Source organism: Salvelinus alpinus, chromosome 17 (genome assembly GCF_045679555.1).
Source record: "Salvelinus alpinus chromosome 17, SLU_Salpinus.1, whole genome shotgun sequence".
Taxonomy (NCBI): domain Eukaryota; kingdom Metazoa; phylum Chordata; class Actinopteri; order Salmoniformes; family Salmonidae; genus Salvelinus; species Salvelinus alpinus.
Genome location: NC_092102.1, coordinates 28,901,721 through 28,927,917, shown reverse-complemented (window position 1 = coordinate 28,927,917; position 26,197 = coordinate 28,901,721). Strand labels below are relative to the sequence as shown.

General features: G+C 42.2%; 1 protein-coding gene across 3 annotated transcripts in view; it reads right to left on the bottom strand.

Moving 5' to 3' along the window:
• LOC139542692 (DNA (cytosine-5)-methyltransferase 3B-like) overlaps positions 1-26,197 on the bottom strand; it is a 91,293-nt gene that overhangs the window by 63,131 nt on the left and 1,965 nt on the right. For 2 of the 3 annotated variants that reach the window (XM_071348446.1, XM_071348444.1), the window contains exons 2-3: positions 12,727-12,837; positions 416-566 (exon numbers count right to left, since the gene is read on the bottom strand). In XM_071348446.1, coding sequence (XP_071204547.1) covers positions 416-566; positions 12,727-12,786 — 211 coding nt within the window. In that variant the 5' untranslated portion in view covers positions 12,787-12,837. Of the gene's footprint in view, positions 1-415; positions 567-12,726; positions 12,838-25,889; positions 26,177-26,197 lie in introns of those variants that run through there. The other variant, XM_071348445.1, reaches the window with a different exon arrangement.

Below are 26,197 nucleotides of genomic sequence, written 5' to 3'. Positions count from 1 at the left end.
TTTAGACAGGGTTTAGACTGTAATGGGTTAATTAACCCATTTTCTACGCTAAACTATGTAGAATATTGGCCTGTCGGAAACTACAACTGCCTACTACATTACACAGTTCGGGCTTAATCTGATTTATCTCTAGAGAAACTGCAGCACTATGTGCAGAGTCTGGAGGAGTAGAGAGTTGGGCAGTGTGTGTGTGTGTGTGTGTGTGTGTGTGTGTGTGTGTGTATCTAAGTATGAGTATGTATGTGATGTCAAGTCAATTACAGTAGTTGTTTAAAAACAGAAAAATAACATACATTTGTGTTCATCACTTAGCTCTACTGTAAATCAACTAGAAAGCTTAAAATATTTTAAATGTCCCTTTCCAGTCTTGCTGCCATGCACGGTTGCTATTATCAGTGTTGTATGTGTTCCTGACCTGCAGGTGAGGCAGCGTCTCCGTTCTGCTTGGGGCTGAAGGGGGAGGGCGGCTCAGCAGCGGTCAGCGGGCTGTTCTCATTGGTCATCTCTGCGCCACTGTCGTTCTCTGATGGTCCCTCGGCTGCAGGAATGTCCCCATTCACCTCAGCCTGGGGACGACAGAAGATGTGCTATCAACTCAGTTAAAAAACAGCAAAACAGTCCAAACAAACCACTCCAAACACACAACAGCAGCCAACTACCTATAGACCAGTCCGCTTCCATCACAAACCACCCCACCTAACAAATAAAGCCTACATAACATCACACAACATTTTTCATCAAAAAAGCTCAGAGCATTCATCAGAAAACGTGCATATTAGCAAGTCAAGCTAAGGACAGTAATTTCCTGTCTAAGTGTGCTATATGTGCTTTCACTGTTCATGATTGGTGTATGTACAGTATGTAAGAAATTATGCAGATTCAGAAATGGTGTCAGTCGTGGCAAGAATGAAACGTGTCTGGACTGCTAGACTTGAATGACTCAGCTGTGGTGCCTGTGTCCCACTTCAGCACTCATCTCTTCCCCTTGAATTACACCCTTTTATCTAGAGACTGCCAGTAAAGGAGTGATGAAAAATTAGGCATTCTCTCTCGCCGTGGCTTCAATAGCATTGTGGGTCTATAAATCACATGACCCAGCGTCCTCTGCTAATTCTTCCACTAATACAACATTAGTTTCTCAATCGCGTACAAGCATTTTTGGAACTATGTTGTCAATTTTCAAAACAATCCACTCTGTGTTCTTTTGCAAAACAGTAAATGTGTTTTCAAAATGAAGTTGTACTGTCAAAATTTCAAATACATTCATCAAAACACGACTGCCAGCAAAAAGATTAACGCAGCCATATTTATCTCGAGTCCAAGCAGACAAAACAGAAAGTTAGTCTGTGTTTTAAAAAATCCCAGGAGATCAATACATTTTCTTTGCAGTCACTAATGATGATACAAATGTCTAACCCTGTTTGAACCCCAGGAAGAGTAGGTGCTGCCTACTCTCCCTTTATGCATATGTTACACAACAATTTCATACACATCAAATACTATTCCTGTAAAAAATAAAACAAAAAACAAGCACATCGTGTTCAGGATTCATTCATATGTATCATCACAATCGATCAACGAAAATGTTTTGCAAATTCAGCATGCGGGCAACCAGTTAGGGAACCATGTACATGGTATGACATGTTATGACACTGATGGAATGATTTAGAATTTCGTGCAGTAGTATTTACTGATTGCCCGAAACAATGAACACAATTGCACACCTTTATCTTATGATTAAAACAATGTGTTAATATTCTGGGAACAAAACACTGAATGTGTATTCACTGATAACATTTGCATTTAAAGTTTTGCAAAAGGTGATCTAAGATATGTAAAGTTGAAGTCGGAAGTTTACACACACACACACACACACCTTAGCCAAATACATTTAAACTCAGTTTTTCACAATTCCTGACATTTAATCCTAGTAAACATTCCCTGTCTTAGGTCAGTTAGGATCACCACTTTATTTTAAGAATGTGATATGTCAGAATAATAGTAGAGAGAATGACTTATTTCAGCTTTTATTTCTTTCATCACATTCCCAGTGGGTCAGAAGTTTACATACACTCAATTAGTATTTGGTAACATTGCCTTTAAATTGAGGTCTGGGCTTTGTGATGTCCACTCCAATACCTTGACTTTGTTGTCCTTAAGCCATTTTGCCACAACTTTGGAAGTATGCTTGGGGTCATTGTCCATTTGGAAGACCCATTTGCGACCAAGCTTTAACTTCCTGACTGATGTCTTGAGATGTTGCTTCAATATATCCATATAATTTTCCTACCTCATGATGCCATCTATTTTGATTACCTCAACTAGCCTGTACCCCTGCACACTGACTCGGTACCGGTGCCCCCTGTATATAGCCTCATTATTGTTATTCTTATTGTGTTACTTTTTTTATCTTATCCTACTTGGTAAATATTTTCTTCTTCTTGAACTGCACTGTTGGTTAAGGGCTTGTAAGTAAGCATTTCACGGTAAAGTCTACACTTGTTGTATTCGGCGCATGTGGCAAATAAAGTTTGATTTGATTTAAATGGGACCGCAAGACTCCAGTGCTTTGCCAAATGCCAGCTAAAGATGTGGGGCTTCTGCAGCATCAACTGCAGCATTGTTTTTTTTACCCTAACACGGAACCCAAACCGGCTGCGCGCGTGCGCCATCGTGCATAAATATATTTTGTCCCCCTACACCAAACGCGATCACGACACGCAGGTTAAAATATCAAACCAATCCAAACTCTGAATCAATTACATTATTTTGTGGACAGGTCGAAAAGCATTAAACATTTATGGCAATTTAGCTAGTTAGCTTGCACTTGCTAGCTAATTTGTCCCATTTAGCTAGCTTGCTGTTGCTAGCTAATTTGTCCTGGGATATAAACATTGAGTTGTTATTTTACCTGAAATGCACAAGGTCCTCTAATCCGACAATTAATCCACACACAAAACGGTCAACCAACTGGTAGTTGGCATCTAAACTTTCATAGTATTACCACGACGACGGCAAAACATTTCGTCTTTCAATCACCCACGTGGGTATAACCAATGAGGAGATAGCACGTGGGTACCTGCTTCTATAAACCAATGAGGAGATGGGAGAGGCAAGACTTGCAGCGCGATCTACGTCAGAAATAGGAATGACTTCTATTTTAGCCCTTGGCAACGTAAATGCTCGTTGGCGCGCGCGAGCAGTGTGGGTGCAATAATTGAATAATATGGATTTCTACACTTATTTTGCAACGCTCGCGCATGCGACGCGAGCGGTGTGGTCGGCCTATAAACCTCCTTGACTTTTCTGAGCTCAAGGGACTAAACTGAGGAGATACTCATTTTTATTTCACCTTCATTTAACCAGGTAGGCCAGTTGAGAACAAGTTCTAATTTACAACTGCAACCTGGCTAAGATAAAGCAAAGCAGTGAGACAAAAAAACAACAGAGTTACACATAGGATAAACAAAAGTACACTCAACACAACAATAGAAAAATCTATATACAGTGTGTGCAAATGTAGTAGGATTAGGGAGGTAAGGCAATAAATAGGCCATAGTGGCGAAATAATTACAATTTAGCAATTTAACACTGGAGTGATAGATGTGCAGAAGATGAATGTGCAAGTAGAGATACTGGGGTGCAAAGGAGCAAAGAAAATAACAATATGGGGATGAGGTAGTTGGGTAGGCTATTTACAGATGGCTATGTACAGGTACAATGATCGGTAAGCTGCTCTGACAGCTGAGGTTTAAAGTTATTGAGGGAGATATGTCTCCAGCTTCAGTGATTTTTGCAATTCGTTCCAGTCATTGGCAGCAGAGAACTGGAAGGAAAGGCGGCCAAAGGAGGAATTGGCTTTGGGGATGACCAGTGAAATATACCTGCTGGAGCGCGTGCTACGGGTGGGTGTTGGTATGGTGACCAGTGAGCTGAGATAAGGCGGAGCTTTACCTAGCAAAGACTTATAGATGACCTGGAGCCAGTGGGTTTGGCGACGAATATGAAGCGAGGGTCAGCCAACGAGAGCATACAGGTCGCAGTGGTGGATGGTATATGGGGCTTTGGTGACAAAACGGATGGCACTGTTATAGACTACATCCAATTTGTTGAGTGGAGTGTTGGCGTCTATTTTGTAAATGACATCGCCGAAGTGAAGGATCGGTAGGATAGTCAGTTTTACGAGGGTATGTTTGGCAGCATGAGTGAAGGATGCTTTGTTGCGAAATAGGAAGCCAATTCTAGATTTCCTTTTGGATTGGATATGCTTAATGTCTGGAAGGAGAGTTTACAGTCTAACCAGACACCTGGGCATTTGTAGTTGTCCACATATTCTAAGTCAGAAATGTAAGCCCTGGATGACTGTAGAATCTAAGAGTAAAAACAAACTTATCTTAAGTAAAGTTCATAGGTTAAAACAACACTCCTTTAGGGAACTGTAGCTAATAAGTATTTAGGGGAAATAGAAAGTGTTGTGAACTAAGGTACTGTAAAACTTCAATTAACAGCCCAGGCGTTTATTTGCTTAAAACCTGTTGGGGATGAGGGCGCTGTTGTGGCTATTTATGCTAATCGTGTAATTTTTTGAAACGGCTTCCCACAAAGTTCTTGATCGTACAATATGCATATTATTATTATTATTGGATAGAAAACAGTCTATAGTTTCTATAGGAGTTGAAATTTTGTCTCTAAGTGGAACAGAGCCCATTCTACAGCAATTTCCCTGACATGGAGTCAGATTCCAGAAATTTTGGCCACTGATCTGGAGTCAGTTAAAAGGCCACTGTTATTGCTATGACTATACGGACACTGCTTACGTCTTCCCCTGGATGTCTTTACGTGATGACGATTTGAATCGGGTCGATTGCACGTTCACAGGCACTATAAATTAAAAAACCCTGAGGCTAGTCAGTCTTTTGGAGCTGCGTCATGCGCATAGATGGCACCGACCCGCACCTGTTCCAAGCGTTAGTGGAGGGAGTAATATTACTCGGGTCATGTTTCTACTCGTTATGGGAGTTAAAAACATCATAAGGTAGTTAATTTAAAGCGTTTTATAGCAATTTATATCCGTTTAGTGCGATTTTGGGACATTTATTTCTGAAAAGCTGTGAGTTGCTGGGCACGCTTCCAGTTCATCCCGAACGCAGTTGGCATTTCCACATGGCAAGAGGACAGCTTTCCACCAAAAGACGATTGGACCCAAGAAAGGATCCTTTGCCCAAGATACCGATGGAAGAACAGCTCAAAGTAGGACATTTTTATTATGATAAATCGTGTTTCTGTCGAAAAGTGTTAGTGGCTTCGGACGCCATGTTTTTTGACGTAGCATCGCTTGGCGCAAGCTGTATTGAAAAGTAAGGATAATTTAAAAAATGTAATTCCGCGATTGTATTAAGAATTAAATTGTCTATCAATCCCTGTCCACCCTATATTTTTTAGTCACGTTTATGAGTATTTATGTATAAGAGTAGATCACTGTCTAAGTGGCGCACAGACTTTTTCTGACCAGCTGAGCTACATTCCACATTGTCTAACCATGATTTTGGTGGCTAAATATAAACATTTCCGATCAAACTCTATATGGATTGTGTAATATGATGTTACAGGAGTGTCATCTGAAGAATTCTGAGAAGGTTAGTGAAAAAATTAATATATTTTGGCGATGTTTACTTTTATCGCTCACTTTGGCTAGAATCAATGCTGGGCTGCTATGTGCTATGTGCTATGCTAATATAACGATTTATTGTGTTTTCGCTGTAAGACACTTAGAAAATCTGAAATATTGTCTGTATTCACAGGATCTGTGTCTTTCGATTCGTGTATGCTGTGTATTTTTACGAAATGTTTGATGATTAGTAAGTAGGTAAACACGTTGCTCTAAGTAGTTTTTCTATTCCATTTGTGACGGTGGGTGCAGTTGTAACCTATGCCATCTACCTGAAATATGCACTTTTTTCTAACAAAACCTATCCCATACCATAAATATGTTATCAGACTGTCATCTGATTAGTTTTTTTCTTGGTTAGGGGCTATAAATATCTTAGTTTAGCCGAATTGGTGATAGCTACTGGTGTTGGTGGACAAATAAAAGATGGTGGATTATGCTAATGTGTTTTTAGGTGCTAATGTGTACATCTTTACATATTGTGTCTTCCCTGTAAAACATTTAAAAAATCGGACATGTTGACTGGATTCACAAGATCTGTGTCTTTCATTAGCTGTATTGGACTTTAATGTGTGAAAGTTAAATATTTAAAAAAAATATTTTTTTTGAATTTCGCGGCACTGGTTTTTCAGTGGGGGTGGGGGGGGAGTGCCGCTAGCGCCACTCTCATCCTAGACAGGTTAAATCACTGAACACAATAGGCACTTATTTGGCCAGGCCTCTAACTTATTTCCTTAGTGCACACAACTTTTGCTCATTTTCATAGTTCATGTTTAATTCCAGCATTCACTTTCAGCATTTTAATCTTCATTTCCTGCACTAATGTGTTATCATTTACACAGTGTCACGTTTGTTTTGTCTTAGTATGCCTATATTTAAAAAATATACAAAAATGTATTGAGAATAATTATTCTCCTCTTTGACAGTGCTTACTTCTGCCAATTTCTGGGGCTCTGTACTCCCGAAGTTGTTGACTGTTTTTGTGCATATCAGTTAGCTAGCAGTTCTCAGCTGTTAGGAGCCAATGGCTAGCAGTTTATTACTGGCCCAAAAAATAAGCTGATTGCAATCATTTTTCCAGTCATTACTGAATTATTGAATGTTACAAATAAAACATTAAACCTCGTAAACAATTAACCCACCATTTATTTGAAACAGCCGTTTATTTGCTGAAATGTGTGCCGTTGCCAAGCTAATAAAAGGGGCAGGTGGCTATTTGAGACTTGCCGTTTAATTTAAGTTTTACAGTATGCATATGTGTGTGTGTTAACAGTGAGAGTGATGGGATCTGCTGACTTGATTAAAGGTAAAGGAGAAGAATGTTAGTTCCAGCTGTGAAATAGATGCAGAGGTAGCTATAGGATCACACACACACCAAAATAAAACAAGACCACAAAAAAACTATAACAACAGAGAGATACAGAGTTAAAGCATGTATCCAACATCTTTAGGCTGAACACCGGGCTGAGACCGGAAGAGGGTGAGAGAGGTGGAACTCCCTGAGGGGGAGACAGCCAGGGAGTTGGGGGTGAGAGAGTTAAGGGCCTTCACCCCATTGGCAGGCTTCCTCCTCAGGAAGCGTAAGCCCTTGGCCTTGGGAACAATGCATGCGGTTGTGGGATATCAGGAATCTTCCTCTGGAATGCCAGTCTGAGTCACCGTTCCCTTACCGCCATAGCTGACCTCCAGTGGCACAGTCACTTGCCACAGCAGCACAGTAGAGCTGAGCATAGTTCAATGACATACCACACACTGTGCACTCTCTCACTCTGGGAAACCAGCACTGCAATACAAACGCTATACAAAGAAATAAGCAGCTTCTCCCTCTCTCCTACAGGCAGCGAGATTCTTTCTCACACACCTCCAACCGCGTGGCAGCTCAAACACACCTCACCTAAGCCAACCAGAGAGAGCGGGAGCGAGAGAGAGCGGGCGAGCGGGAGAGAGCGGGCGAGCGGGAGAGAGCGGGCGAGCGGGAGAGAGCGCGCCGCGAGAGAGAGCGCGCCGCGAGAGAGAGCGCGCCGCGAGAGAGAGCGCGCCGCGAGAGAGGGCGCGCCGCGAGAGAGAGCGCGCCGCGAGAGAGCGCGCCGCGAGAGAGAGCGCGCCGCGAGAGAGAGCGCGCCGCGAGAGAGCGCGCCGCGAGAGAGCGCGCAGCGCGAGAGCGCGCCGCGAGAGAGCGCGCCGCGAGAGAGCGCGCCGCGAGAGAGCGCGCCGCGAGAGAGCGCGCCGCGAGCGGGAGCGCCGCGAGAGAGGGCCGCGAGCGAGAGCGCCGCGAGCGAGAGCGCCGCGAGCGAGAGGGCCGCGAGCGAGAGGGCCGCGAGCGAGAGAGCCGCGAGCGAGAGGGCCACGAGCGAGAGGGCCGCGAGCGAGAGGGCCGCGAGAGAGAGGGCCGCGAGAGAGAGGGCCGCGAGAGAGAGGGCCGCGAGAGAGAGCGCCGCGAGAGAGAGCGCCGCGAGAGAGAGCGCCGCGAGAGAGAGCGCCGCGAGAGAGAGCGCCGCGAGAGAGAGCGCGAGAGTTTCTCTCATTAGTGAAATTTGACCCGAGAGACGCCTTCTTCCAGACCAGGAAACCCCTCTACACCTGTCAACACTTCGTCTGCTACCCCCCTTGCCCCTCCCGTCTGCACCCTTTCACCCCTCCTTCCCTCTCAGCCCCACATCTGGCTAGGAGAGGCTCAGGCAACATCTCAGTGCAGACAGCTATGGAAACAGTGTCTGACATAAGACAATGCACGTGTGGATTGATTAAAAGTGTGTTGACAGATTAAGAGCAAGACCTTTGGTTGATCTGTTTGTCCGTCCATCCGTCTGTTCTGCCCACTCAAACGTCCTCAAAGAAATCTTCCCTGACAAAGTACATCTTCACCCCCCCAGCCCAAACTGAAGGGGCCCAGACAAGGCTCTGCCACAGCCTCTGCTTTTGTAAAAGGAGAACAAAGTATGAGTGGAAACTAAAGGCTGGGGCTCACACCAGGTGGCTAGGAGCCCTTTAAGCATCTCTGCTTCCCTGACACCTCAGCCCTTGAATTGCTTTCTGGGTTGGACACAGAGACAGGAAACAAAGGAGAGATTAGGAAGGAATGGACTCAGTTGGAGAGAGATACTCCCTTTCAATGGACCCATACCTGACCTACAGTATAGCACACACACGGCAAGGAATAACACACAAGCACACACACCTTCCAGACACATTTACAACATGAGGCACTGGCTTGCCATGTCAATGTACTTAGCTGATGTCAGTTACTCTCATTTTCAAAGTCTAGACTGGCTCCCCTGGCTTGGCACAAAGACAACAGCGTTACAGAAAACCCTAAAGCGGAATTACATAAACTATACACCTGTGAATACCATGTCTGTGCTTTCACTGCTTTCCATAGAACAATATCATTCTTATCTGGGATCACAGGTTCACATAGTTGAGAACCAGTTTGCCAGGCAGACCCAGGAATGATTAAAAAAAACTCCTATTGTAAAAGCATGTAGAAACCCATATGGCATTTCCCAGGGTGTCACTGTACATTAGTGTTCCAAGGTATACCGAAACTACTGTACTTTAATTTAAAAAAAAATACATTTGGTACTAGAATTTTTGTTACGTTCAGTACTTCTGTCAAATGTGTTTCTCGCCATTGAGAGGATCAAGTCTGTCTATCAGCGCAGTGGAGCAAAGTACCTGCTCTACTTCCTCATTCATTGTTAGAGCTGCCTGGGCTGCATTGTTACCTCCCCACTCATGCTGCACAGAAATTAACACACTTGAATAACGCAACACCATATGTAGAAATGTTGAAACTGTTTTGCGAAAAGTAATGAACAATGTCCATACAGGCTAGAACACTTTTACAATGCAAGACAATGCCGCTATCTTTCAGCTTTAATTGTAGGCTAACTTTCCTTCCTAGTTTACAGCTGAATTCACTACCTACTACTTTGTTTGTGATAATATGCAAAAATAATGCAAAATATTCTGATTTCAAAGCTGATTGTCACCAAAAACATTATTAATTGACTTTGTCTCCCTCGCCAACAAAAAGTAATTCACTTCGTCTCCCGTCTGGTTTCCACTAGATTCCATGGCCACAATGTCAGATTCCACAGCCATGTGAATGATGTCATTACTTTGAGACAACATACACTTTTATAAAAGAAGAGATCGCTTCTTCTATGCAAATGTTATACAATAAAATAATGTTCTCCTAGCAGTTGCCAATAAAATAAGTCTTAAATCGGAGGTATTGTTTGTCATCTGTAGCCTCATGAAATCAGCTAAAACAAGCGCAATTATTTTTTTAATTGAACATTTATTTAACTAGGCAAGTCAGTTAAGAACAAATTCTTATTTACAATGACAGCCTAGGAACAGTCGGTTAACTGCCTTGTTGAGGGGCAGAACGACACATTTTTACCTTGTCAGCTTGGGGATTCAATCTAGCAACCTTTCGGTTCCTGACCCAACGCTCTAAGCACTAGGCTACCTGCCGCCCCTCAATAACTGAATGCATGCACACTCTCCTATTGAATAATATGAATTCACCTGTATTGTGAATAGACCTAGGCTAAATCTTCATTTACCCAGTTAATCAATAGAGATTTACCATTCAAAATCAATTATTACCGCTATGTTGTTTTGTAAAAACGAAGTCAAATTGATTGTATGATTGTATAATTGATTAAATAATGCATACATGGCTGTAGGGCTGGGCAATATGGCCTAAAAGTAATATCTCCATTTTTTTTATGAGGTTCAGATGATTCAGTATATATATATATAGCCATTTCTTGTTTTTCTATAAACAAATTTAAACAAAAATACAACGCCTCAAGGCCTATTTGTGCAAAACAAATTAACAACCCCCCCCCCCCCACGTCTATTCTATTGTTTAGGAATGTTTGACCACTAGCTAAATGTATTAATTTAGTTAATTTGTTGTTATAATTAAAACGGCCTGTGGTTATTTGCTATTGGATTGGCAGAATGACACAACTACTTACACATTAGCCTACAGCTGGCCTGAACATAACTTTTTTGAATGCACTTTAATTATCCAATGTCACATTTACCGATGGCAAGGTGAAGCCTGTGCCCAAAGCACTGCAGGCGGGTCCAGTTGCTCAAGCACAATGCTTTTATCATGTTGCTCCTGCTGTCAGTTGTCATGCACACCTGTCGGTCTTCGTTCATCTTCCACGATGCCAGAGAGTCTTTTGAAATCCTGGGCCATTAATTCACCCATATGATCATCGAGGAAGTAAGACGTCTGGAGGCAGACATTTTGCCATTTCCAGTCTTCATTTATGTAGTGGACTGTCAAACTTAGGTATGGCTCTGATGTTCTGCTCGACCATAGATCGGCTGTGGTGGAAGAATAAGAAACACTAGCCAGCTTCTCTGCAACTCTTTCGCGGGTAGCAGTGTATAATCGCAGCAGGGCTTCTTCCATGAAATACTTGCGGCTTGGCAGCTGATATGTGGTCAACTGCAGCTTTTTAAAGCCTGGCTTTTCTACCGTAAAGATTGGAACCATATCTTTCGCTATGTAATAGGGGTTCCCAGGCCGGAGCCTCCGGCGACGATCGGTGGTTCGGTTCCTCCAGCAGTGATGTAAGAAAAATGTACACCTACCACGCTGCACCTTGGTCTCATTCCAACAACGGACGTAACACCGGAAGCAACAGGATGAGAATTGGAGAGAGAGAGAGATCCCTGATGCCCTAAAGACTAGTGTGGGCTCTGAGCCATAAATCACACTGAATAGTAGTTAAGAACTAACTCACTCTGGGATAGAGTAACAGCCAACACTACCACAGAAGATCATTTATTACAATGATATGCAGATTTATCTAGATAGTCCTTATAACAACATTTTTAAACGTACGCATGGTACTAAGGGTATAATCCAGGAGTGAAGACCAAAACCCAACTGGCAAAGGATGCTACTGGGGCTGCCTGGAAGTAACTTTTTTCTAATGTAACTAACGGGGCAGAAATATTGTCCTACTGAATGGAAAAGGGGGATCTGAGGGCAAAACTGATCCAACAAACTTTCAGTCACAGCGTCTCATGATCCAGTTTTGTGTGAGTGTTAGTGGTCGAACCAGTAGGCGTGCTATCTGGCACTGGGAGCGATAAGAATCTCAACTCTTGGAGCAGCAGGCATATCTCATCTGATGTGTAAAACTGTGGTTGTCTGACAAAAACACTGAAGGTGAAAACAAGATGGTTGTTTACAGAGAAGTGCCAAGCACTGCAGTTCACCAATAGAGTATAGGAACGCGTAGATGTATAACACATTAGTAATACAGTAATACCATGTCACTAAAGCCAGGCAGCTCAACTGAGTTACAAAGTGATATGAAGGAGGACATGTAGTTTATGGCTGTGAAAAACGTATTGATATTGCTGCACAGAGTGGTGGTTTTGGGGCAGAAACCCCAGTGGATTACAAAAGTGCATATGAACAGTGGATATTTGGTCACTTTGTTGGTAATAGTAGGAGAGCGACCTGTCCTGACATGTTCTGAGCAGTGCGACCTGTCCTGACATGTTCTGAGCAGTGCGACCTGTCCTGACATGTTCTGAGCTGTCCTGACATGTTCTGAGCAGTGCGACCTGTCCTGACATGTTCTGAGCAGTGCGACCTGTCCTGACATGTTCCCCCCCCACCATTCTTTCAAATGATGTACAGTGAGCAAATTTTAGAGCAGATTGTGTTTCAATCATAGCAAAAATTGGACCTAGTGGCATGCTGTTGAGTTGTGGCCGCACGAGAGAAGTCATCCTAAAATCTCATTAGAAATTAGGTGTTTCTTTGTCTTACAGTAACATTATACTTTGCTATTATATTCGGTTCTGTTATGTACAATGCTATCATTATGTGATTTTGCAGACATTGATTCAGCTTTGATCTAACTATTAAACAAGCACCATTCACCAGAGTAGCCTGTTCTCTACGAGTAGCACATGCTTCAGGACTTTTAGCAGTTGGGAAGAAAGGTCCAGAAAAGTCAGCTACGCAGCCACTCTGTAAAATAAAAATGGAGACCAACACTACTTACTGTTGCCGTCATCTTGTCACTCTCAACCATGATGGCTGAAGAAAACTTGTTGGATGGCATTACTGTTGCAGTTAACTTCGTCAATTATTGTTATTTTGATTATCTTCTAACCTGGAGGCAAAACAAACAAGACAATGCAGTAGTTAGGAGAGTGCACAAAACAGTACATTTAAATGTGCAATATTTCATGCATATATATATATATATATATATATATATATATACACACACAGCTCAAAAAAATAAAGGGAACACTTAAACAACACAATGTAACTCCAAGTCAATCACACTTCTGTGAAATCAAACTGTCCACTTAGGAAGCAATACTGATTGACAATAAATTTCACATGCTGTTGTGCAAATGGAATAGACAAAAGGTGGAAATTATAGGCAATTAGCAAGACACCCCCAATAAAGGAGTGGTTCTGCAGGTGGTGACCACAGACCACTTCTCAGTTCCTATGCTTCCTGGCTGATGTTTTGGTCACTTTTGAATGCTGGCGGTGCTTTCACTCTAGTGGTAGCATGAGACGGAGTCTACAACCCACACAAGTGGCTCAGGTAGTGCAGCTCATCCAGGATGGCACATCAATGCGAGCTGTGGCAAGAAGGTTTGCTGTGTCTGTCAGCGTAGTGTCCAGAGCATGGAGGCGCTACCAGGAGACAGGCCAGTACATCAGGAGACGTGGAGGAGGCCGTAGGAGGGCAACAACCCAGCAGCAGGACCGCTACCTCCGCCTTTGTGCAAGGAGGAGCACTGCCAGAGCCCTGCAAAATGACCTCCAGCAGGCCACAAATGTGCATGTGTCTGCTCAAACGGTCAGAAACAGACTCCATGAGGGTGGTACGAGGGCCCGACGTCCACAGGTGGGGGTTGTGCTTACAGCCCAACACCGTGCAGGACGTTTGGCATTTGCCAGAGAACACCAAGATTGGGTCACAAAGGCAGAAATCTCCGAAGCACGTAAGGTTAACCCTTCCCCAGAGGTATTCATCATCTAATCAGAGTAATCACACAAAATCACACTGAATCACTGGCTAAGTGATTCCTTGAACATTGTTTCTGAGTAACATCTGTTTCTCAAACTAGACACTAATGTACTTGTCCTCTTGCTCAGTTGTGCACCGGGGCCTCCCACTCCTCTTTCTATTCTGTTTAGAGCCAGTTTGCGCTGTTCTGCGAAGGGAGTAGTACACAGGGTTGTACAAGATCTTCAGTTTCTTGGCAATTTCTCGCATGGAATAGCCTTAATTTCTCAGAACAAGAATAGATTGACGATTTTCAGAAGAAAGTGCTTTGTTTCTGGCCATTTTTAGCCTGTAATCGAACCCACAAATGCTGATGCTCCAGATACTCAACTAGTCTAAAGAAAGCCAGTTTTATTGCTTTTTAAAATCAGTACAACAGTTTTCAGCTGTGCTAACATAATTGCAAAAGGGTTTTCTAATGATCAATTAGCCTTTTAAAATGATTAACTTGGATTAGCTAACACAACGTGCCATTGGAACACAGGAGTGGTGGTTGCTGATAATGGGCCTCTGTACGCCTATGTAGATATTCCATAAAAAAAAATCGTTTCCAGCTACAATAGTTATTTACAACATTAACAATGTCTACACTGTATTTCAGATCAATTTGATGTTATTTTAACGGACAATTTTTTTTTGCTTTTCTTTCAAAAACAAGGACACTTTTAAGTGACCCCAAACTTTTGAACGGAAGTGTATCTGCGTGCCAGTTATGGTTTTCTTTATGTACATTTGTGGAACAGTTTAATTTAATTTATAATAACGTCTAAGTATCTTAAAATCCTTGGCATGTGGTTAATCAAAATTCTATCCAAATCTAAATGAGAATGATACAAACCTAAAATGTAACTTCTATTGCCATTGTCAACTATGTAAAAATAGCCTATAAAGGCCAACAAATAAAAACATTGCAGCATGCAGGTAGAAGATATCCTGAAAAAATAAATATCCTATAAATCACATTGGCTACGCATGGCCTGTCTGCAACGAACTTGAAACATTGGATAAACTATTAACTTGGGTCCAGCCCATAGATCACTAGCAAACTTCCAAAATATTCTGGGCACTCATGGGACAGACACAGCTGTAGGCTATTTGCACAAGGGATAAGAAGTAATCAGGTAGACCTATTTTATGACGTGTCCACTGGATCAGAGCATTATATTTTTCCCTTTCACACTGATAGGTTATCAAAAAGAAGAGCTGGAAAGATTTCTGAAATTCATCGAGGAACTATTGTCATTCTCAATGGATGTAAAAACAGACTTTGTTTGCTTGCTGTTTGAGGTGAAGAAAAAAACATTACTTTGAGAAGCTCAACAGCTCATTAGTGGTTGTGTGTTAAGCCAATCAGAAATACTATAATTTGTACACAGCCTATAGGCCTACTTCTATGCATAATTAGGTGTAATTACCATAACCAAACAAACTATGTAGATTAGAAAGTATAGTAGTTAACGGCAAATGTACTACTGGTGATATACACTACATGACCAAAAGTACGTGGACACGTGCTCGTCAAACAGCTCATTCCAAAATCATGGGAATTAATATGGAGTTGGTTCCCCCTTTGTTGCTATAACAGCCTCCACTCTTCTGGGAAGGCTTTCCACAGTTGTAACATTGCTGCGGTGAGCATTAGTGAGGTCGGGCACTGATATTGGGCGATTTGGCCTGGCTCGCAGTCGGCGTTCCATTTCATCCCAAAGGTGTTCGATGGGGTTGAGGTCAGGGCTCTGTGCAGGCCAGTCAAGTTCTTCCACACCAATCTCAACAATCCATTTCTGCATGGACTTCGCTTTGTGCATGGGGGCATTGTCATGCTGAAACAGGAAAGCACAGAATCGTCTAGAATGTCATTGTATGCTGTAGCGTTAAGATTTCCCTTTACTGAAACAAAGGGGCCTAGCTCGAAACATGAAAAACAGCCCCAGACCATTATTCCTCCACCAAACTTTACAGTTGACACTATGCATTGGGGCAGGTACCGTTCTCCTGGCAAACGCCAAACCCAAATTTGTCCATCGGACTGATAGATGGTGAATCGTGATTCATCACTCCAGAGAATGTGTTTCCACTGCTCCAGACTCCAGTAACGGATAGCTTTACTCCACTCCAGCTGTTACGAATCCCTTTGGCCCGACAGTCTAGGGGGGATGGTAATGGGACCCGTAACATATCTCATGCAAATTATAGTAGTGACAAAGAAAGAGTGAGAACGAAATAACCACGACAACTAATATCTACCGTCAAACACTCAGGGTTTATTTACAAACACACGGTAATGGGGGGAGCAGGAAAAGGGGCTGAGCTGGACCCAAGGAAAGAAATAGTAAGTATCCAAAAACACCCCTAAGCTAGACTATTTCAACAACAGCTAACTAACTAACCAAAAATACAGTGGGTGGTCCTCCCAGTTCTAACTAGTGTATTTAACAAAGTATTTCTACGGGTAAAGTATGCCCATGGGCGACTTATCTTGGTACCCCCTTTTCCCATCGTCAAACAAACACCATAACAAAACCAATACTCACAGGTGGGGACAAAGTGAAATGTAGTTGCAAACCAAACAAGAGATCTATAGACAGATGGCATTGACAGAGAGATTGAGCTACACAGAGAGATCGAGCTCCAGAGAACACAACTGACAGGGTTTTTAACCCAAGGGAAAGGGACTGTGATTGGGTAGGAGAAAAGGAGCAGGTGTCTTCTGATTAGCGACTGATTGATGACTGATTAGGGAATGATGATTGTCACCTGTGAGTAGGGGAGAAGGAGAGAAAAGAAATACACACAGGATACACACAGAATACTTGTACCCGTAACACCAGCCAACACTTGGCATTGCACATGGAAATCTTAGGCTTGTGTACAGCTGCTCAGCCATGGAAACCCATTTCATGAAGCTCCCAGCGAACAGTTTTTGTGCTGACGTTGAATCCAGAGGAAGTTTGGAACTCAGCATTGAGTTTTGCAACTGAGAACAGACAATCTTTACACGCTTCAGCACTAAGCAGTCCCATTCTGTGAGCTTGTGTGGTCTACCACCTCACGGCTGAGCCGTTGTTGCACTTACAGTTTATTTTATATTTATTTAATATTTATTTAACTAGGCAAGTCAGTTAAGAAAAATATATAATTTTTTTTCAATTTAAAGTTTTATTAAGTTTTCAATCAATCAACCAACCAAACACATTCCACATTCACAGATGTGACAGACTTAAAAAAAAAAAATAATGATAATAATAATTAAAAAATTGTTGTATATATACATACATACATACATACATACATACATACATATACACACATACATACACACACACACACACAAATAATAATTATAACAAAATTTAAAATATAGAACTTGCAGCAGCACTATCAAGGTTCTTATTAGCTATTTCCAGCCTTAGCTGAGATGAGCCAATAATTAGTTTTTAGATTTTACAGCACCTTACACAACACGCATCTGCTCATCTCCCTGATCCCCCCCATTCACTCTGTCCAATTTGAAATATAGTTGAGTAGTGGAGACCAGAGTCTATCAAACTTGGGCTGTCTCTTGTGGAGGTCATACGTGAGCTTTTCAAGAGGGAGAAAGTCAACAATCTGGTCAGTCCACATTTTAAATGTAGGAGAGGTACTAGAGGCCCACAATAGAAGAATACATTTCTTAGCAAAGTATGTAATGGTCATGAGCAAATTTTCTCTGTCAGGATCAAGAACAAAGTCCTGCTGGGCATTAAGAAGATAGAGACACGGGGTCATATCAAACTGTACATGTAGTATTTTCTGTGCAGCAGTATGTATAGATTGCCAAAATCTGGCAATCTCTCTACAGCTCCAAAATACATGCATATAGGTTCCACTTTCAGAGGTACATCTTTTACAGTTAGGAGAAATGTCTGTTTTCATTTTATGGAGTCTCAAGGGAGTGTAATAAAAATTTTACAAAAATTTGTAATTCGATTCTTTCATTTTTACATTGGTAGAGGAGCAGTATACCCTGTCGCAAACCTCCGCCCATAACTCATCACTGATAGTCAGACCAAGGTCCTTTTCCCAGATTATTTTCAAAGAAGTAAAGGAGGAGCCTCCATTCTCAGAAAGGAGTCTATAGATATAAGATATTTTGCCTTTAATGGATTGTGCTGTGACAAGAAGGGTTTCAACTTCATTCAACTGAGTTCTAAACCTCCTCTTGGAAGTAAATGAGGAGATGACATGTCTAATTTGAAGATATTTTTTTTTTAAATGGGATCTTGGCACATTGAATTCACTGCAGAGCTCTTGAAAGGATTTCAGTGTAGTGGTCTTCTGATGAAATAGGTCTGAAAAGGTCCTGATTCCTAGAGTATGCCAAAGATTAAAGTTGGCATCCCTCAGGGCTTTTGGCAAGTCTGGGTTGCCTACTATAGGCGAGTGAGAACATATTTGGGAGGAGATGCCCAGGTATTTCTTACAGTCCCTCCACGCTAGTAGGGTGCTGTAAATCACAAATGTTTTGGCTATGTTGCCCACTTCACTAAAGTTATTAATGAATATAGTTGAGCTTAGTGGCAATGAACCACAGGATTGGGCTTCTATCTGGATCCACGTTGACTCTTGTCTATTTGTGATCCATGTTAGCATGTTGCGGATTTGGGCAGACCAGTAGTACAATTGAAGGGAGGGAAGGGCAAGACCACCCTTAGATTCAGGTTTCGATAGAGTGGAGAGCTTGATCCTAGGTTTTTTATTGCCCCATATAAATTTGGTGATGTTTTGGTTAATTGTTTTGAAAAAGGAAGCTGGGAGATAGCATGGGAGCATCTGAAATAAATAGTTCAGTCTAGGGAGGATGTTCATACGGATTACATTAATTCTTCCTACTAAGCTAATTGGGAGGGAGATCCAGGTTTGGAGGTTGTTCTTGATTCGATCCAGGAGTGGAAGATAATTCTCCTTGAAAAGCCTATTCAGATCTGGTGTTATGAATATCCCAAGGTATTGAAACCCCTGTGTCTTCCATTGGAATGGGCATAGTGTCTTCATAGAACTGGTGAGTGTAATATTGAGAGGGCAGACAGTGGATTTGTTAAAATTAATCTTATAACCTGAAAACTTGCCATACTGAGCAATTGTGTCTAAAATGGGAGGAAGGGATTTCTCAGGGTTGGATATGTAGAGCAAGACATCATCCGCGTAGAGCGAAATCTTGTGCTGCAGGCCGCCTGCATGAACACCTATAATACTTGGATTGCTCCTTATCAACTCTGCCAGAGGCTCCGCCCCCAACAAGTAGAGCAGGGGGGACAGCGAGCACCCTTGTCTTGTGCCCCGTCCCAAAGGGAATCTGTCAGAGTTCAGTCCGTTAGTAGTCACCATGGCATTTGGATGAGTATAGTGATTTGTTCCATTTAATAAAGTTTGGGCCCATATTGAACTTTTCTAAGACTGAGAACAGAAAGCTCCACTCCATCCTGTCGAACGCCTTCTCAGCATCCAGTGAAGCCAGCAGGACAGGGGTCTTCTGTGCGTTTACTTGATCAATAATATCAAAAAGACGGCGAATGTTATCAGAAGAGTATCTGTCTCTAATAAATCCAGTTTGGTCCGCTTTTATTATTTTGGGAAGAAGAGTGTTTAGTCTTTTGGCGAGCAATTTGGTAATTATTTTGTAGTCGAAATCCAACAAGCTTATGGGCCGGAAGGAGGAGCAGGATAGGGGGTCCTTGTCTTTTTTGAGCAACACTGTAATGCGAGCTGTGTGCATTGAGTCTGGGAGAACTCCGTTTTTGCAAAAATCCTCCAGCATTGGCATGAAAATAGGGCTAAGCTGGGGCCAAAAAGCTTTGTAGAACTCTCTGGGGAATCCATCTGGGCCTGGGGACTTGTTAGGTGGCATGGAGGTAATTGCCTCCAGGATCTCCTCAGGAGTGAAGGGGGAGTTGAGATCTTCTTGGTCGGTCTCTGATAGTTTAGGTAGCGAGATTCCCTCTAGGAAGGAGTGGAGTTCTGCCTCCGTGTGTTTTCTCTCAGAGGTATATAGTTTGCAGTAAAAATCGTGAAAAGTTCAATTGATCTTTTTTGGGTCATATGTGACCTCGTCCTCTGCTGTTCGGATAGCCATAATTGTACGCTCTGACTGCTCTTTTTTAAATTGATAAGCAAGCAATCTACTAGGCCTATTGCTATACTCATGGTATTTCTGTTTAGTAAAGAAAACTTTTTTTTTAATCTCCCGAGTATAGTCCAAATTCAGTTTGGCTTTGGCTGCTTTAAGTTGACTCCAGGAGGTGCTGTCTGGGGATTGTTTATGTACTTTTTCACAGCGTTCCAGCTCCCTCTCCAGATCTAGCCTGTGTGCTTCCATTGCTTTTTTCTTAGAGGAAGCATATGCGATTAGATGACCTCTTAGTGTGGCTTTAGCAGCGTCCCACATTGTGGCCGGAGAAACAGGAGAATCTTTGTTGTCTTGTGTGTAGTTGTCTATCCATGTAGTTACCAATGTATGGAATGCTTCGTTTGATAGCATGGAGGTGTTGAATTTCCAGCTCTTTGACCTCGGGATGTTTTTGCAGAGGTCAAAGCGGAGGTGGACAAAGGCGTGATCCGAAAGCGCTATGGGTCCGATTGTACACGTGGCTGAATTTATGAAACTTTTTGGGATAAAAATGTAATCTATACGGGAGTAGGTGTTATGGACATTAGAGTAGTATGTATAGTCCATAGATAAGCTATTAGTCTCTCTCCAGATATCTATCAGTCCCATCTCTTTAGTAAGAGAATTCAACATCTTTGCAGATCTAGGATTTGTGGTGGGGACTTGAGATGATTTGTCTAGGGTTGGGTTCAGGGTACAATTAAAATCGCCGGCCAACACTCCAAAGGAAACACAATGCTCATTGAACAGGGTTATCATTTTCGACATAAAAGGAGGAGTATCTGTGTTAGGGGCATATATGTTTAAGATAGTAATTGGTTGCCCATACAGTGACCCAGTTATCAAAATAAATCTCCCCTCCGGATCAGATATGTTTTTGTCAATTATGAATGGAACATTCTTATGGATAAGTATGGCTGTACCTCTACTGTTGGATTTGAAAGATGAGAAATACACCTGTCCCACCCAAGCTCTGTGGAGTTTGGCATGTTCAGCATCACAGAGGTGTGTCTCTTGCAATAGCGCAATGTCTGCTTTTTCCTTTTTTAGAGCACATAGTATCTTTTTCCGTTTTATTGCATGACCTAGACCATGGCAGTTCCATGTCAATAGATTTAAGGTACTAGTCATCGTCATCGAACAGTAATCGAACTTTAGTGCAAGTCATCTCTGGGTAAAGGTGGATAGTAATTACAGCTGCGTTCACATAAAAGGAAAATAAATGGTTTACATAAAATAACAATCTCTGAACACCCCAGCCGAGTTCCCAAACAACTCTACATATCCCGTTGGATCTATTACCTCCCCGCTCAGTCACAATTCTGTGTTCCAACAAAAAAAAACTACCGGGAACAGTTAGCAACGCACAACGTCTCCCCCTCCCCACCAAAGAAATGCCTCATCCTCTCCGCCCCGCATTGAGTAAATGACAACGTAGCCCCCGTCCAGACCACATTAAAAAAGGGAGAAAATAAAATCAATAGCCCAGCCTACATATAGTAGGCCTAGGTTATAATATGGGGCCTATCCCGCTCAGCTAAAGGCACATAAATATAGATTAGACAGCTATAATGACATTTAGCGGGGCGGGTGGGTCTTTGGATATCGGCTATATGTTGTCTTACCTCCTTTAGTAATAACAGTAATCGCATTAAGCCATTGGTCCATTTATCATTGACCGGGGTTGTCTTTCAAAAAACGTTTTGCCTCGTCGGGAGTTTTGAAGTGTCGCAGGGTTCCTTGGTGAAGAATCCTGAGCTCGTTTGGGTATTTGAATCCCCTAAAGATGCCTCGGTCAATGGAGCATTTCTTCACCTCGTCAAACTCTCGGCGCTTTCGGCGTATTCCAGCTGACAGGTCCTGGTGTAAGGTGAGTTTGGCGTTTCCCACTGTGATGGTGTTGGTTTTCGCCGCCTGTAGGACTCGTTCCTTGTCGGTGAATCTCAGGAAACGTATGGTGATTGGGCACGGTGGTTGTCTGGCTGCTGGTGGGGGCCTCAGTGCTCGGTGAGCTCTCTCGAGTTCTATGGGCCTGTCGGTGGACAGATGGAGCCACTCGGGAAGTTTGTCTTGCAGGTAGCGGATCAGTGGCATGTTTCCCCTCTTCCTTTTCGCCCAGATTTAATAGAACACAATTATTCCTTCGCCCCCTGTTTTCCAGGTCCTCTGTTGTTTTCTCTTCCAGCTGCTCTATATTTTTTTTAGCATATGCTATTGTTTCCATGGCGTCTGTCAATAAGTTTTCCGTGGATAGGATTCGCCCCTCTGCCTCGTCCAGGCGCCCCGCGTTTATGGTTATCTTGTTGTTTATGTCAGGCAAAGCATTTTCCAGGATTGTCACCTTGCCCCCTATCGCACTGAGCTGAGCGTTAATGGCATCTAGTTTAGTGTTGAGTTCTGTACGTTGGGATCTCAGCTCAGAAAAGATGTCTTCGACAGAGTGCGAGGTTGGCATTCGTTGGGCCTCGGGGGGGAACGGGTCCTCTTGCTCCTGGCTAATGGCGCAAGCTTTTTCTGAAGCTAGCTGCTTCTTGGAGGCTTTTTCCGTCGCTAATGCTCGAGTCCGGGTAAAAATGTCACCTGTAGTGTCGCCTTTTGTAGCCGCCATTACTTTTTGACTAAAGCTAAATGAGTTTAAACTTGAAGTGGAGGTAAGATTAGGAATTGGAAACTACTTGTGCGGAGCTCCTAGTTCATACGGCCATCTCGTTCAGGGGTCACGTGATCCCAAAATATATTATTTACAATGACGGCCTACCCCAGCCAAACCCTAACCCGGACGACGCTGGGTTAATCGAACCATGGTCTGTAGTGACACCTCTAGCACTGAGATGCAGTGCACTAGGCTGCTGCGCCACTCGGGAGCCAGTTGACTGGGGAAGCTCTAACAGGGCAGATCTATTACGTCACCATGTTGAAAGTCACTGAGCTCTTCAGTAAGGCCATTCTACTGACATTGTTTGTCTATGGAGATTGCATGGTTGTGCACTCGATTTTATACACCTGTCAGCAACGGGTGTGGCTGAAATAGCCGAACACTAATTTCAAGGGGTGTCCACATACATTTGACCATGTAGTATATGTAACGGGGAATTGATAGACACTAACAATCAAACACAAACACAATGAAGATATGCAACAATGAATGTGCACAAATTGTCGGGAAAGATAGCATTCTGGAGAGACTTTCATTGCGCATCCCCGCGGCATCTGCAATCGATTTGTCTTGGCCTCCGCAATGGATTAGTTCACTGAGTTGCGAAAAAGACAGGTGTCTCGTGCGCCATAAACAAACAAACATCAAATAGCCTATACAGTTGAAGTCGGAAGTTTACATACACTTAGGTTGGAGTCATTAAAACTCGTTTTTCAACCACTCCACAAATTTCTTGTTAACAAACTATAGTTTTGGCAAGTCGGTTATAACATCTACTTTGTGCATGACAAGTAATTTTTCCAACAATTGTTTACAGACAGATTATTTCACTTTATCACAATTCCAGTGGGTCAGAAATGTACATACACTAAGTTGACTGTGCCTTTAAACAGCTTGGGAAATTCTGGAAAATGATGTCATGGCTTTTGAAGCTTCTGATAGGCTGATACATCATTTGACTCAATTGGACGTGTACCTGTGGATGTATTTCAAGGCCTACCTTCAAACTCAGTACCTCTTTGCTTGACATCATGGGAAAATGAAAAGAAATCAGCCAAGACCTCAGAAAACAAAACTGTAGACCTCCACAAGTCTGGTTCATCCTTGGGAGTAATTTACAAACGCCTGAAGGTACCACGTTCATCTGTACAAACAATAATACGCAAGTATAAACACCATGGGACCACACAGCCGTCATACCACTCAGGAAGAAGATGCATTCTGTCTCCTAGAGATGAACATACTTTGGTGAGAAAAGCGCAAATCAATCCCAGAACAAACAGCAAAGGACCTTGTGAAGACGCTGGAGGAAACAGGCACAAAAGTATCTATATCCACAGTAAAACGAGTCCTATATCGACATAACCTGAAAGGCCGCTCAGTAAGGAAGAAGCCACTGCTCCAAAACCGCAATAAAAAAGCCAGACTACGGTTTGCAACTGCACATGGGGACAAAGACCGTACTTTTGGAGAAATGTCCTCTGGTCTGATGAAACAAAAATAGAACAGTTTGGCCATAATGACCATCTTTATGTTTGGAGGAAAAAGGGGAGGCTTGCAGGCCGAAGAACACCATCCCAACCGTGAAGAATGGGGGTGGCAGCATCATATTGTGGGGGTGCTTTGCTGCAGGAGGAACTGGTGCACTTCACAAAATAGATGGTATCATGAGGTAGGAAAATTATGTGGATATATTGGAGCAACATCAAGACATCAGTCAGGAAGTTAAAGCTTGGTAGCAAATGGGTCTTCCAAATTGACAATGACCCCAAGCATACTTCCAGAGTAAAATTTTGGCAAAATGGCTTAAGGACAACAAAGTCAAGGTATTAGAGTGGCCATCACAAAGCCCTGACCTCAATCCTATAGAACATTTGTGGGCAGAACTGAAAAAGCGTGTGCGAGCAAGGAGGCCTACAAACCTGACTCAGTTACACCAGCTCTGTCCGGAGGAATGGGCCAAAATTCACCCAATTTATTGTGGGAAGCTTGTGGAAGGCTACCTGAAATCTACCTGAAATGTTTGACCCAATTTAAACAATTTAAAGGCAATGCTACCAAATACTAATTGAGTGTATGTAAACTTCTGACCCATTGGCAATGTGATGAAAAAAATAAAAGCTGAAATAAATCATTCTCTCTAATATTATTCTGACATTTCACTTTCTTAAAATAAAGTGGTGATCCTAACTGACCTAAGAAAGGGAATTTTTACTAGGATTAAATGTCAGGAATTGTGAAAAACTGAGTTTAAATGTATTTGGCTAACGTGTATGTAAACTTCTAAATTCAACTATAGAGATACAGTACCAGTCAAAAGTTTGGACACACCTACTCATTCCAGGGTTTTTCTTTATTTTTACTATTTTCTACATTGTAGAATAATATTGAAGACATCAAAACTATGAAATAACACATATGGAATCATGTAATAACCAAAAGAGTGTTAGACAAATCAAAATATATTTTGTATTTGAGAGAATTCAAATAGCCTCCCTTTGCCTTGATGACAGCTTTGCACACTCTTGGCATTCTCTCAACCAGCTTCAGCTGGAAAGCTTTTGATTAGTTGAGTATTTGAATCAGCTGTGTAGTGCTAGAGCAAAAACCAAAACGTGCACTCCTTGGGGTCACGAGGACCGAAACCCTGGATTAGCAATTGCGGTGTGGTGCAGTGAACAAACAGCTGACACGCGCACCACTAACGCGGGCACTCTCCGAGAATAAAGACCCAACTTCAAAGACTGCAAATTTGATTGCAAAAAAATCCACGCAGGTGCACAACAGTCCACGAAATTGTGTCATACTTAAGCGACTAGCCTATGGTTATAGGCCTATTATATTATGTTTCAGCATTCGAATTGAAATTCCACTACAGGGAATGATTATCAAGGCATACAGAAGACAATTATTTCAAATAAGCCATACAAAAATACTAAAAAAACTCTGTCTCTAACGGCATGGAGTAGGAAACAGGCACTTGTTTGTATGAAAAACAACGCAATCGAATTTATAGTGATTTTGAGGAAATTGTGCCAATACCACAAGAAAAATCTAACCCTTCATTAGTGAAGTTGAAGTTCAACAAACTTTGAAATAAACGTCCAAGACACGCTAAAAATAAATAAATCACCACCTGATTGGAAACCACAAACTACTCAAGCATAAAAATCCATTAGATTCCACTCGCAACATCTGTAACCTACTGTAGGCTACAATACTGAGTGCGCGTGACGCAGTTCAACTCTGAATTGAAACTATGCAATATTAAACATTCCCATACAAAAAAAGAATAATATTATTTTATTGTAGGATAAATATCCTTATATTTACCATGTTTGAGGATATGTAGGGTATTTTCCCTTCCTTGTCTCCAATTTACATAATCATCGACGCAACATTGTTTCATCAATTGAATCGAAATGTAATGTTACCCTACGTCTTTCCGCAAAAAAAGTTTAAATTAAGTTGACTCTATCGAACAAATTAATGTAACAGTAAGAAAGTTAGCAAACCTCATGCAGGAATTCTTCCAGTTTCTAGCTAACTGATCTCCTAAATAATGTTCTGCAGACTAGCGTGCATAAACACATCATAAAAGGAAAAAAACACATCATAAACGGCAACTGCACAAAAATGTA